Source organism: Mastomys coucha, unplaced genomic scaffold (assembly GCF_008632895.1).
Source record: "Mastomys coucha isolate ucsf_1 unplaced genomic scaffold, UCSF_Mcou_1 pScaffold13, whole genome shotgun sequence".
NCBI classification, from domain to species: Eukaryota; Metazoa; Chordata; class Mammalia; order Rodentia; family Muridae; genus Mastomys; species Mastomys coucha.
This window is the reverse complement of record NW_022196895.1, coordinates 53,709,584-53,722,714: the sequence shown is the minus strand read 5'-3', so window position 1 is coordinate 53,722,714 and position 13,131 is coordinate 53,709,584. Positions and strand designations below refer to the sequence as shown.

Here is a 13,131-nt window from a genome sequence, read left to right as displayed (position 1 = left end):
GGTGGCTTAACCATGAAGGCAAATACTTTTTCTTTACCAGAATGGTGGGAGAGTCAAGAGTATGAGTCTTGAATTAGATTGCATGTAAGATGGACAGTAACCTATTGATGGTACTAAATACTATCAAGGTCGTGTTCTTGCAAAAACTATCATGTGTCATAATCCTACTATAATTAAAATGGCTTGGGTTGGTTTTTTTGTTTTGTTTTTTTGTGTGCTAGGGAATTGAACTCAGGGTCTCACATAAACTGGAAATGCATGCTACCACTGAGCTGTAGTTCCTTAAAGCTCTAATTTTATAAAATTAGGAATAAACACCTTATAAGGTACTCGAAGTACTCAGGCTTTCGATGGCATTACTGCAGTAACTCCCTGTAGGGTTATTCAGTGTTTTTCCTTTCCACATGTATCTCTCTCACCTTCAATCCTTTACTCAGGGTAGCTATTACGAGAGAGGTATCATTTCCAGTTTCCATGATGGAGTATGTACTTAACAAGACAGTTTACTACTGAAGAAATCATCTCTCCCCAACATACTTCACTAGTGCTCAGGAAGTCAGTTCGCAGACTCCACCACTGAAGGGTGTGCATCCACACACCAGCCTTCCCTCCCTCCCAGTGTTATCTTTAGATCTTCAGCACAGTTCTCTGTGCACCTTGTGCCAGAACTCAGTGAGCAGAACTGCATTTGCTGTGTCTTTCTGTGTCATCACAACCATAACAAGAGGAGGGACAGGGTATAGGGCTTTTCAGTTTTGTCTTTTAGCTATTTAGTAAAAGTATTTCCAAATATTATGGCTAGCTACATAAACTGAATAATAGCAAGAAAAATTCATTAGATTCAAAATCACAAAGAAAATAAGTATATGACTGTATATTTGGGGGTTTGTCTTGTTGGTTTTTTGTTTTTGTTTTTGTTTTTGTATTTTTTGTTTTTTTCTGAGACAGGGTTTCTCTTTAGCCCTGGCTATACTGGAAATCTGTAGATCAGGCTGTTCTCAAACTTACAGATCCACCTTCCTCTGCCTTGGGCCACACCACAAACATGTTTCACTGTGACAGAAAAACAGAAGCCCATGTGCTAATGAGTTTTAAGGAAGAAATTACTTCATAAAAATTGTTATACATATACAGACAACCCTGGTAGAACACTCTAAGGTTTCTTGTGCTTGGAACATAAATTTCATAGAGTTTTCCTTACATGTAAAAAGGTATGTGCATGAAGCCTAGTTTAGTTCTCTAGTGGGGGGCGGGGGAAGGAGAGGGAGAAGTTCTTTAACTTTCCAGGCTCTTGTCCCATAGAGACTGTGACGTGGATTACCCTAACAGTTCAAAAGCATCCCCTCGTTTGTGTGTGGCAGTAGTGATCCCTGTGGATATGGGCACAGTGATGCTGTTATTTCTTTCTAGCTTTCCTCTCTGATTTCTTTCACTCCTTTCTGTTTTGAAGCTGTGGAAGGCTTGTTCTTACCATGTATCCCAAGCTGGTCTTTAACTAATGGTAATACTCACCATCTGGGATTATAAAGGCATACACCAAAACTTGGCTCAATATAGTGTTTTGAATAGTCTTTGTAAGGACTTATTTCAAACTTTTTCCATAGATAAGCAATTATTACAGATAATACTTTACAGTTGTATCATACAGTGAATTTCTGTGCTAGTGGCCTCTTTTCTATTTTTTGCCATCAATTGAGTCACAGTGGTTTCCACATAACAATGTGATAATTACTTAGCAACCCTACTCGGTGTCTATCCTTAAAGACTATTGATCACTCAATCAAACTAAATTCTAACAAGTGCACCAGGACGGGCTCGGGACAGTGTTGGGGCCTCGAGCCACCTCTAAGAGCTCCATGGCCACAGGTGCTTCTGCTTGTAATGTTTGGTTGGTTGGTTTTTAAGACTAAAGTGGTAAACACCGTCTCAACTTATAGTCTCCCTATTACCCTCAGGACCTAGAGTTCGGAAGTTAGGTAAATAGTTTGGTCCAAAGTCCCTAAGAAAGCAACAGCACTAACATGTAAAACTAAGTTATTCTAAATCTCCTGCTGGGGTGCCTAGGAACTACACAAATGAAAGGGATGTCTAAACTTAGAGCTAGCAAATAAACAAAAATACAAAGGACAAGAACTTTTTGAAAAGTCAAATAAAGATAGCTCTGACTCAACATTTTAAAAACAGACCCAGTGGGAGGAGGAAGTGAGAAATGGCTAACAGAAAGAGACTGACAAGCTAAGGTGACTTTCAAATAGGCCCTTTGTATCACTCTACAACACAAAATTTCTGTAGATTTCTAAATTATAAAAAAAAGTGATTTAGAGATATTTTTAAATGATATACACTTGTATTACCATGATGAAAGACCTAAAGAGAACATAGGAGTTTTAATCACATGCACCACGTGAAAAGGTCATCACCTGCATCAAGTATTGGGCACCTTCTCGCAAGTCGTCTGCGTGAACTGGAGCATAGAAAGCCTTCATTTTGTTTTTAATGAGCCATCGCTGATATCTGGCTTGATCAATGGACATCTCTTTCATAGCTTGTCTTCGGGGGCCCTTTAAATTAAATTATCAAGATTTTTATTTAAAACACAATCCATTTTACACAAATTCACATACAAAAGCCATTCTCTTATACTAGTGTGAAGGAATGTGCTTTTAAGTGTTGAGGGGAAAGCGCAGTAACCGCCTCCTGTTCTCCAGAGAAGGAATTCTAATGAGTAAGATTATACAAAATGGGAGAGCTCTGCTGCTGCCTGGAGAAGGGAGACTGCAAATAAGATTTTAAACAAAATATTTCAATCCTAAATTAATGAGAGAAACTTGCAATTACGAAAATGGAAAAGAGATTACACAAAGCAAAATAAAAGCCTTCTATTTCTCTACAGAAAGTTTACTAGTTTGCTTTTTGTTTGGTCTAAGTGTCTGGGTTGTTAAATCACAGTAACTTGAGAATATCATTGAAAAAGTCAAAGAAAAACGTATTCTTCTGCTCCTAGCTGAAGCAAATGAGCTTTGCTAACTCAAAATTCCATTTTTATCCTTTCATGGAACATATAATAAAATTTGTTAGGCACAAATAAGTAATACAAAAATTTTCAAGTATTTAGAAGTATTTATCTTAAAAATAACTATGTAGAGGAAAATGCAATCTTTCCTAAGTATGTTGCCCATTTTATAACATCTTGAGCTCAAAGCACTAGCTTCAAGGGATGAGTTAGAGACAAATTTGAAAATTGTGTATGCCCTAACTGAGGTCAGTGCTAACAACAGGCCCTCCATACAAACCCGCGCACTTGTGACCTGGGATTTGCAACTAAGAGCAACTGTCACATGTGGTGCAAAACAATACACAACATAACTCCTGACACCTGAATAAAAGAGCAGTGCTGAGAAAGAAATGGCACTCTAGTTTTTCTTTTTTTCTTTTTTTCAACATCCCATCCTCTCCCCAGTGGCCTATCATTCATTTGTTACTCTCTTGGTTTTTTCGAGACAGGGTTTCTCTATATAGCCCTGGCTATCCTGGAAGTCACTCTGTAGACCAGGCTGGCTCAGAAATCTGCCTGCCTCTGCCTCCCAAGTGTTGGGATTAAATGTGTGTGCCACCACTGCCCGGCTATTTGTTACTCTTACAGGTTTGTTTTTAACTGGGCTCAGATTTAGCAGTAGTTCTCAGTGAAGACAGCCTACATGCCTTGACAATCTGTTCCTCCCATTTTCCTTTGGCTTGCCTTCATTCTCTTGACCAAAACAAACTCTGCAGCCTCCTCCTTCTCTTAGTGGTTTCCTCAGAGCAACACATGCGCACTTGTATCACGGGGTGTGTGTGTGTGCAGTGACATGCTGAGTCCTGGGTGCTTTGGCCTGGGCTTCCCACCATCTTTGTTGAATTGTTTTCTGCTTATACACGTCATGTTTAGACTGCAACGTTTTCGGGTTCTGAGAGTAATTATCCTCAAGGAATACAGCTCCCCTTTAGTAACCAAATTGAGAGCCCTCAGACTGGCATCTACAATGTACCTCAACCAGACTTGAGCTTCTTCAAAGCTCTCCTGGGCCTATAAGGAAATGCTGCTTCCTCAATGGCAGGCACACACTGCTGTGCATCAAGACACCTTGCTTCACAGAAAAACTGTTGTTTCCACCAATGATGTGGACCACAGAACCCTTCCTCAACACCATGTGTTCCTTACATAAAGGACAAAGTTTGTAGCTGACTTCAATGAATTTCCAACAACCAATTAGAAAGAAGATATTCAGCTTCATTTTAACACAAATGACCAGGAGGTATCACAAAGAAAGAGTCACCTTAGTTTATTAATAGGTGAGGCATAAATTCACAATTATTTTCAATATCGAAAATGATTTTTAAGAGCTAGGTGGTGGTGGCGCACGCCTTTAATCCCAGGCACTTGGGAGGCAGAGGCAGGTGGATTTCTGAGTTCGAGGCCAGCCTGGTCTACAGAGTGAGCTCCAGGACAGCCAAAGTTATACAGAGAAACCCTGTCTCGAAAAACCAAAAAAAAAAAAAAAAAAAAAAAAAAAAGGATTTAAGAAAAAAATGCACTACCCTCTGGGGTGAAAACATATTATTTTAGACATTTTACTTACTCCTGGTTAAAATAACTAAGGTTCAAAATATCCATATTTTTAAACATGTTATCTTGCAACTGTTTAAAGAAAAAGGTATTTTGAAGAAAATATCTCAAAAAAAATCCTACAGATTCATCTAATGATTTCTAAATCTAGAAGGTCTATTAATCACAGTCCATTTGATGAGTCAAAAACATTTTACTTTAAAAAGCAAGACTGATACATACCATATGCACATGGCCACAGATCATTAAACCAACATTTTTCGTGAAGTCATGAACAAGATGAAGCAAAGCAGGCCGTGAGTTTGGAGAACCTGTCATTACAAGACACTGTGGCCTAATTTAAAATTAAAAAAAAAATTAGAACATTTTGAAATTTTTATATAGTTTCTCTAAGAACAAAACTACATAAGAACTTTGCAAACATCATCTTTAATCCTTCCAAAGGACCCAAGTTCAGTTCTTAGTGGCCAAGTCAGGGGCTACAACTGCTTATAATTCTTAGTTGGCCATCAAAAGCCCCATAGACACAGGACACATGCATAAATATAAGCAAATGTTAAAAGAATTCAAACCACCCAAATAGTTATGGTAAGAAGATGCCTCAAAATAAAAAAAAAATTTTAAAAAGCGACAACAAAAAAGATTTATAACAAATATTGCTACAGATGTATCTTGTACAAGCAATTCTACTATGTTTCTGGGAATACAACACAAGTTACCATGTTGTTTGAATGGCATAACAACTTCTTCAAAAGGTCATAACTACCCCAGTCACTCCATAGATCCTGCAAAACTTACTGAGCACAACTAGCCCATACTAAAAACAGTTCCATAATGGCATAGACTTCTCATATCAACCATCATCTAAATAAGCGTACTGTTAAAACTGCTGGATATATAAAATCAAATACAACAGTCTGATCCATCTAGTACAAGTTAGTTTGTACTGGGCTAAAATCTCTTAATTCTAGTTAATAATGACAAATGCCAAAACTGCACTCAATTATCTATATAAACATGAGAAGTTGACAAAATATTTAGATATTTTAAAATACTGTTTTTTGGTTAGGCGTGGTGGTGCATGCCTTTTATCCCAGCACACAGGAGGCAGAGAGGGGCAGATCTCTGAGTTCAAGGCCAACCTCATCTACATAGCAAGTTCCAAGACAGTCAGAACTACAGAAGGAAATCCTGACTTGAAAAAAATTGGTTTTCACTAACTAGAGGAAATCAATCTTACTTATAAAACAATCAGTATCCACTTTATCCACCAAAAATGATTAGTGAGGTTCCTTAAATTTGCCACATCTATACTTAGGCGAGCTAAGACCCGACTAGAGCTCCTAAGGTAAGGGCTGGAGAAATGTTTAGCAGTAGGACACTTCTTTTCTTACAGAGGAACACAGCCTGCAAAAGAACACCTTTCAGGTTTTCAGTTTAAAGTTGGTGACTTTCAGAGGACTTGATGCACTCTTCTGATTCATATACATACATACATACAAAGAAACAAGAATATACATATACATAAAGAACTAAATAAATCTTTCTTTTAATTAATTCTAACTTAGACACTAACTTTTACAATAGTCCCTAAAATAATAAAAGCATTAACAAAGATTTTAAAAATGCTGAACTTATTTGGAATTTTAGTAAAGTCGATCACATATCAATTCTTTGAGAGGGTTGTTTGGAGTGAGCATGGCCCAGACTGCTCGGCCCCTCTTCTGACTATCTGAATGCTTGTCAGCTTCCGTGGGTAGCATGATTTTCTAGCTACAGAGCATTCTCCCTCACCTTCCTAGACTAAAGTAAATATGAGTAACTTACAACCTGAAAGGTGTTCCTTTTCGAGGCCTCACTACTTAAAAGTGAGTTGTTCCCCATGGATTCTTATAAGCTAGACCATGGATGTACTGACCACTTTGATCACAAAAACAAAGCATATCTTTTAGGGACCATCAGAATGCCAATCCAAAAGCATGAGGGGGGCCAAATGAGCAAATCTGCCTACCTGCCATGAACCATCCCTGCCTGGACATCTACTAATGCCTTTCTCATTCAATTATCACATTTTTTTTTTTTTTTTTTTGGTTTTTTTTTTGAGACAGGGTTTCTCTGTGTAGCCCTGGCTGTCCTGGAACTCACTCTGTAGACCAGGCTGGCCTCGAACTCAGAAATCCGCCTGCCTCTGCCTCCCAAGTGCTGGGATTAAAGGCATGCGCCACCACTGCCTGGCAATTATCACATTTTTAAAAGCTTCCTAAAGGGTAATTTAGAGTCTCCTCTTAACAATATATTTCTGTTAAAGTTATAGAATCACAAAACCCATGGAAAAAACACCTGAGAGTGAAGCACCAAAAATACTGAAAGCTATAAAGCAAGCAGAAGAGTGAAGGAGCACTAAATGAGAATGTAACGCTGTGAAGGACTGATTCTAAACCATAAAGGCAGCAGCATGAAGCTGTCAGCAACCAAGCATCTCCAAGTATCTCTACAAACAGCAGTGAGGTTGTGTCAGAGAAACCAAAATCTAGAATCCTGGTCTCATGTGTGCATAAGAGGCTATAGGCAGTGCCAAGTCATTTGCATCTGGGGGGCAACTGCTTGTATCTGCTCTGCTAAAGAGATCTCTATGGTCTAGACACTAGAAGGAGCAAGGGCAGGCAGAATCAGCAGTCTAAAAGAAGAGGGAGGACTCAGAAAGTTGTTCATGGGCAAAACTCTGAGACCTCCACATCCTTCCCCTACCTGGCTCTCAGAACTCTGGTAACAAGGACACACAAACAGTTTAAAATACTCATTTCTGAGAAACCTAATCAGATCAAAAAGAAAGCCTTTAAGATGTCTTAAATTCCCTAAAGAATGAGCAAAGCCACATTAATCTGCACTGTGCACTTGACTGGCAGACCTCAGCCACAAGTCTACACTGCGGACCTGACTGGCAGACCTCAGCCACAAGTCTACACTGCGGACCTGAGTGGCAGACCTCAGCCACAAGTCTATACTGCGGACCTGACTGGCAGACCTCAGCCACAAGTCTACACTGCGGACCTGACTGGCAGACCTCAGCCACAAGTCTACACTGCGGACCTGACTGGCAGACCTCAGCACCAATGTCCAGACAGCTTCCTTGCCAGATAGCATAAGTCCTGCCCTTCAGATGAATCCAAGAACCCACGCTTGGGAAAAAGGAAATAGTGAGAAAGGAACTTCAAGTAAATCTAATTTTTGGGAACACACTGATGAAGGCTGAGATAGACACAAACTACAAAAAAAAGGACTTATCAGTTCTAATAAAACAAAAAAGCCAAAAGGAAAAATTTACATGTGTCTACCTTGTTTTATAAATGTTAAATATGAATTAATCAAAATAGCACCATAAAATATATTGGAAGTGTAAAAAGAGCACACCATGTGCTCTAACATGAGGGGCGATAAGAGCTAAGCAAGAATAAGAATGCGTGGCAAGACAAGCAGGTTTATGAAGTCAAGACACAATGAGGAGGTAAGGAAGCAGCTGAAAGCTAAGCCTGCCGCCGCCTGTGGGTGAGGAAGCAAGTGGACAGAGGATAAAGCGCACACTGCTGCTCACAGCAGAATCTTACCCACGCTCTACTCGGTGCCGTGTTTATTATAATTTCCATAAAAAATTAAAACTCACATGCCTATAATCCCTGGAATTGGGGGGTGGGTACAGCCAGAATCCTTGAGTTATGGGACAGTTGGGCTAGATAGGTAAATAAATAAACAGCAAAAAACCAAACTGGGAATAAAAAAAGAACTTTAAAAAAATCCAATTATAAGTGCATGTGAGTTTTTGTTGGTTTAAAATTGTGACTTTTGCTCATACCTTCATTTATGTTACACAACTCTACTTTTTGTCATACTTGGCATCAACTACCCTGAGTATGCTAATATTAAAGACTGTCTACAGGGCTTGAATTCTACCACCGCCCCGCTTCACATGCAAAGCTGAGATCTCTGGGAACTCTTCACTCTAGAAAAAAGGCACAGTAGATGGGCAGGTACCCAAACAGCAACAAGGAACTTCAATTTTCAGTCTTAATAAAATTACAACAAATAGACATCGAAACAGTCCTATCCTAGCCAGGTATGGTATAAAATTACCTTTAAACCCAGCACTCAGAGGCAGACAGATCTGAGTTCAAGGTTAGCCTGATCTACACAAAGGGAGTTCCCAGCCAGCCAGAGCTATACAGTGAAACCAGGTCACAAACAAACTTCTTATGGGGATCAATTCCCAACACCCACGGGGTAGCTCACAACTGTTTGCTAACTCCAGTGCCAGTTGTAACTACAGTTACAAACTCCTGTTCGTAACTCAGTAGGTCAAAATTTTTACAGAAACTTATAAATAGGTATACAACATGAATGGTTACAAACAGAAAACAAAATATTTGTCTTCAAATGACACTTCTAAAACTTACAAAATCTTTTTCAGAAGAAGTTAACTTTTTTATGATTTGCTTTTGAGTAACTAACTGCTCAAGACCATCCAGACAATTTTGTAGTCCTCCATACAGAATGTTACTGAAGAATGATAGGTTTAAGAATGACTGACTTAGCAGAGAACGGTACCCATCACCTACCTGAAGTTTTTCACATGGTCCTCCACCCCGGAAAGACGGATTGAGTGCTGCAGTGCACTGAGGTACGTCAGCGCTTGTGTGGAGGACCCCCAGTTCACATCTGTGGGAAAACAGCGTGATGTAGAGTAATACCAACGGCAAACAATTCAAACCCATGAGACTGACAGCAAATTGAGCGGAATTTTCATGTTAAAAATGTAAAATAAAGTACTCTTGTATAATCTCACAAAGTCCAGGATATATACAGTAAGACTATGATTTTAAACACATTAAAGTATGTTTAATAGGTACTTTAGAGGAATAACTCGTTCTAAAAGTTAAAAACATAGTTCCTTTGTCCATTCATTCTAGAGCTTCCATCTGAATCCAAAAGATCATCATTTCTTATCCAGATTAAAAATGTTTCATCACTGTTGAAAATGACTGTATTTAACTATTCATTCATCTTCTGGTTCAACCAGAACTTTGGTGGACCAAACTTTCCTAACTTTTTTTGACAGATCTTTTTTCTGTATTCTGAACCAATCCTAATAGCACTTACATCATAAATGTGGAAAATGGTAATCACTAACTCTTAGTTTAAGAACAATTATGTTTACATATTTTGGAAAATCTCTATCTTTACAAGGCAAGTTCCATGCTACACAGCAGTTCTACAACAAAAGAAGGCAATCTATATACACATTTGGGTAGTAGCTACTACAGTGCCGCAAATCTGGAACTTTCAAAGAATAATTTTAAAACATATCAACAGCAACAGAATGTTAGTGTATTTATTTTTCTTAAAATAAGGTTAGTCATAATTAATTCATGAGTGAGAAGGAAATTCTATAAAGATAAAACAATTTAAAATAGTTCATTGACACTAAATGTAGTTCAAAAAGAACATAACACTTATTTGGAAAGAGGGTATTTTAAATTTTACACGTGAGACTTTTCCAAATATACAAAGGATGCTTAAATGAGAAATGTTACATAAAAACATGTCAACATTTTCTATTTAAAATACTGTAAACAGAAGTCCACTGACCTGGTTTTTTGTACGTAACATAAATGTACAGCCCAAGAACTATCACGTACGTGAGCAGTGCGGCCCACCAGTTAATGACAAACATCACTATGCAACAAAGAATTGCTCCAATGAGGGAGATCCACATGTTGTAGTATTTGAATGCAGGACGCCATCCTAACAATGACAGGAAGAAAACATCTCTCAGATCTTTCTGTCTTATACAGTGGTGTGTAAGTACGTATAAAATGGTTTTCTTTATGATTGCCACACTCAGATGACTTCATGTATTAAATGCAAGGGTAGTCCCTAACAGTAAAGTCAATGACTGTTATTGATCACAACTGGTGTTGATAATTCTTAGTGATTGAAAACAATATGTTCCTATTACTATTCTTCTCAGACACCTTCAGTCAGTACAATCTTTTAAAAATTTAAATCAACTGACCACAGTGAAAACTAGAGAAGCAGCATACAAAAGAAAGGCTTTATCCTGACACTTAGTAGGGCAGCTTCACTATCTGGTCTTCAGCATGAGACACACTGACATTCTAATGGAAATATAAGACATTTCAAGAAACCTACCCATCTAACTAAATCTAGGTGTGAACTCACTCATGCTTTTCCATTTGGTGCTTATGAACTTAAAACTACTCATAAAATGTTAAAAGATGATGTTTTAAACTTGTCACCAATAGCTAAAAATATTTTTAATTACTTCAATAAATTTTAATTTGAAAGTAAAACTGCCTTTGACTTCCTCCTTGACTTTGTTCGGACTCTTCCTGACTCCTCCTGAATTGCTTATGTTATTCAAATGTCATTGTAACCTAGAGATTCAGTTTTGCTCTCTTGTATATAAATGCTGAACCCCCAAAGTGAGCCTTGATTGGAAACCCTCAAAAAAAAAAAGTAAAACTGAAGTTCAAGCATATATGTTCACACTTCCTCCTCTTTCTAAGACCCCCCACATGACTTAGCCTGTTCTAACAGACATAAATGCCTCTGTACTTTCTACACACTTCTAGTTTTCAAAGCTTGTCTGTTCATAATAAAGGCCCCCATGACACTTTTTCAGTTAATGAAGCCCCCTTATGTTAGTATTCTACAGAACTCATTGTGTAAAAAAAAACATTGAGGGCTGCGACTTTTTCAGTGGAAAAGTATGTGCTTATCAGGCACGAAGCACCAGGCTCAATTTTTAGCACCAAAAGGAAACACTTTTGGGAGGTTATTAAATAAGGACAATGCTCTGAGAACTGAATCAGGTAAGCAAGTAGTAAAGACATTTAAAACAGGAAATAATTCTTTTTATTATGACAAATGCCATTGTCAGTGTTCTAAAGGAAGTAACAGTGAAGGGAGTAAGAGCTTGTCATCAGTGCACTTCAGGGTAGAGACTTTGAATTTGACATAACAAAAAGAAAACACTTTAATGACCTAAACTCATACAAGCCAAATTTTAGAATCGTGAAAATTTTGTTTCCTCTGAGATAATAGCTATTAATACATACAAATTCTTAAAACATAAAATCACCTGGAGATTTTGCAAGTGATGCATGAAATACTGAAAAGTTGATTAAGGCGTATGATGCAAGGAAGAAATTAGAGATAATTGGAGCAATAACATTCAATTCAGCTGCAAAAAAGAAAAAAGAAAAACTTCAAATTTTGAAATACTTCTAATTTTTAAATAGCATCATAAACACCCTTACATCTACCCCAGATTGATCCTTATACCATGTATCACAATTGGTGGCATCATTGGACTTTCACAGTCAACTAATTTGAGTGGCTACACAAAATTCTTTAGATAGTCTCTTGTTATCTTAGCAGTTGACAGATCTATAATGCTATACATGTCAATCAGAGGCATTACCATTCTTGGGCACACCAGCATCCTCTTCTTTACACTATCATGATATGTATTTTAGGCAAAGGATAGATATGTAGTAGTGGGTGCCTATAATCCTAGTCCTTACAAAATAGACACAGGACCATCAGGAATTCAAGATTATCTTTGGCTACAATAGTGAATAACAAGAAGCCAAACTGGGCTATATGAATCAAGAAAGGAAAGGAAAAAGGAAAAGGAAAGGGGAAAGGAAAAAGGAAAGGGGAAAGAAAAAAGGAAAGAGAGAAGAGAAAATAAAAAGAGAAAAAAGAGAGACTGTAATTCCTTCTAGCCCTAATTTTTATACAATGGCAGTAAGTTTAATAGATAATATCAGGCATTACTATCTGCAATATTTTACTTTGATTAGAAAGTCACAGTACACGAAAGCAAGACACATTTTGTTAATAATTTAATATTCATGATTACAGGTAACACTATAAACATATTAAAACTACATGATATACCATTCACAGAACTAACCAATTAGGATGAATCCAAGTGCAATCAGAAATGTTAAGATGTAACCACGAAGAGGTTCATTATTTTTCCCATAACCTTTAGCAAACATCTGGAAAGCTGGGTAGATATTGTCCTTACATAGAGCCTAACCCAAGGGAAAAAAATACAAACATTAAAACAAAACACATGAAAATTAAGATGTACAAATTTGCAAACAGTTAAAGTAGGCTAATCAAGAATGAGGCCCAAGTCTCTCATTTCTGATACTTTTTGTTTCCTGTCTCTCAGAGTTTTGCCTACAGACTATAAAGAACATGTAAATAGTTCACAGCTCAAGGGTAGTTGGTTTATAACACTGATAAAGATTTTGTCTTGCCCCCCATCCCACATTAAAACTCTCAGAGAGAAGCAGTCATTCAAATATAGTACAATAAAAAAACCCTAAAAGTTGGTGTTAGGATACAGTGTACCTGTGGCTTTAAGAAAACCAACTCCAAATCTGAAACTTAAGATTAAAAACCCGATGTATAAAGTTTAACTACTTTTCTTC

The 13,131-nt window shown here is 37.6% G+C and overlaps 1 protein-coding gene across 1 annotated transcript in view; it reads right to left on the bottom strand.

Moving 5' to 3' along the window:
- The window catches only part of Slc12a2 (solute carrier family 12 member 2), a 72,844-nt gene that overhangs the window by 26,811 nt on the left and 32,902 nt on the right, over positions 1-13,131 (bottom strand). The window contains exons 12-17 of the mRNA XM_031365737.1: positions 12,603-12,726; positions 11,763-11,864; positions 10,247-10,402; positions 9,217-9,316; positions 4,829-4,940; positions 2,421-2,561 (exon numbers count right to left, since the gene is read on the bottom strand). Coding sequence (XP_031221597.1) covers positions 2,421-2,561; positions 4,829-4,940; positions 9,217-9,316; positions 10,247-10,402; positions 11,763-11,864; positions 12,603-12,726 — 735 coding nt within the window. The remainder of the gene's footprint in view (positions 1-2,420; positions 2,562-4,828; positions 4,941-9,216; positions 9,317-10,246; positions 10,403-11,762; positions 11,865-12,602; positions 12,727-13,131) is intronic.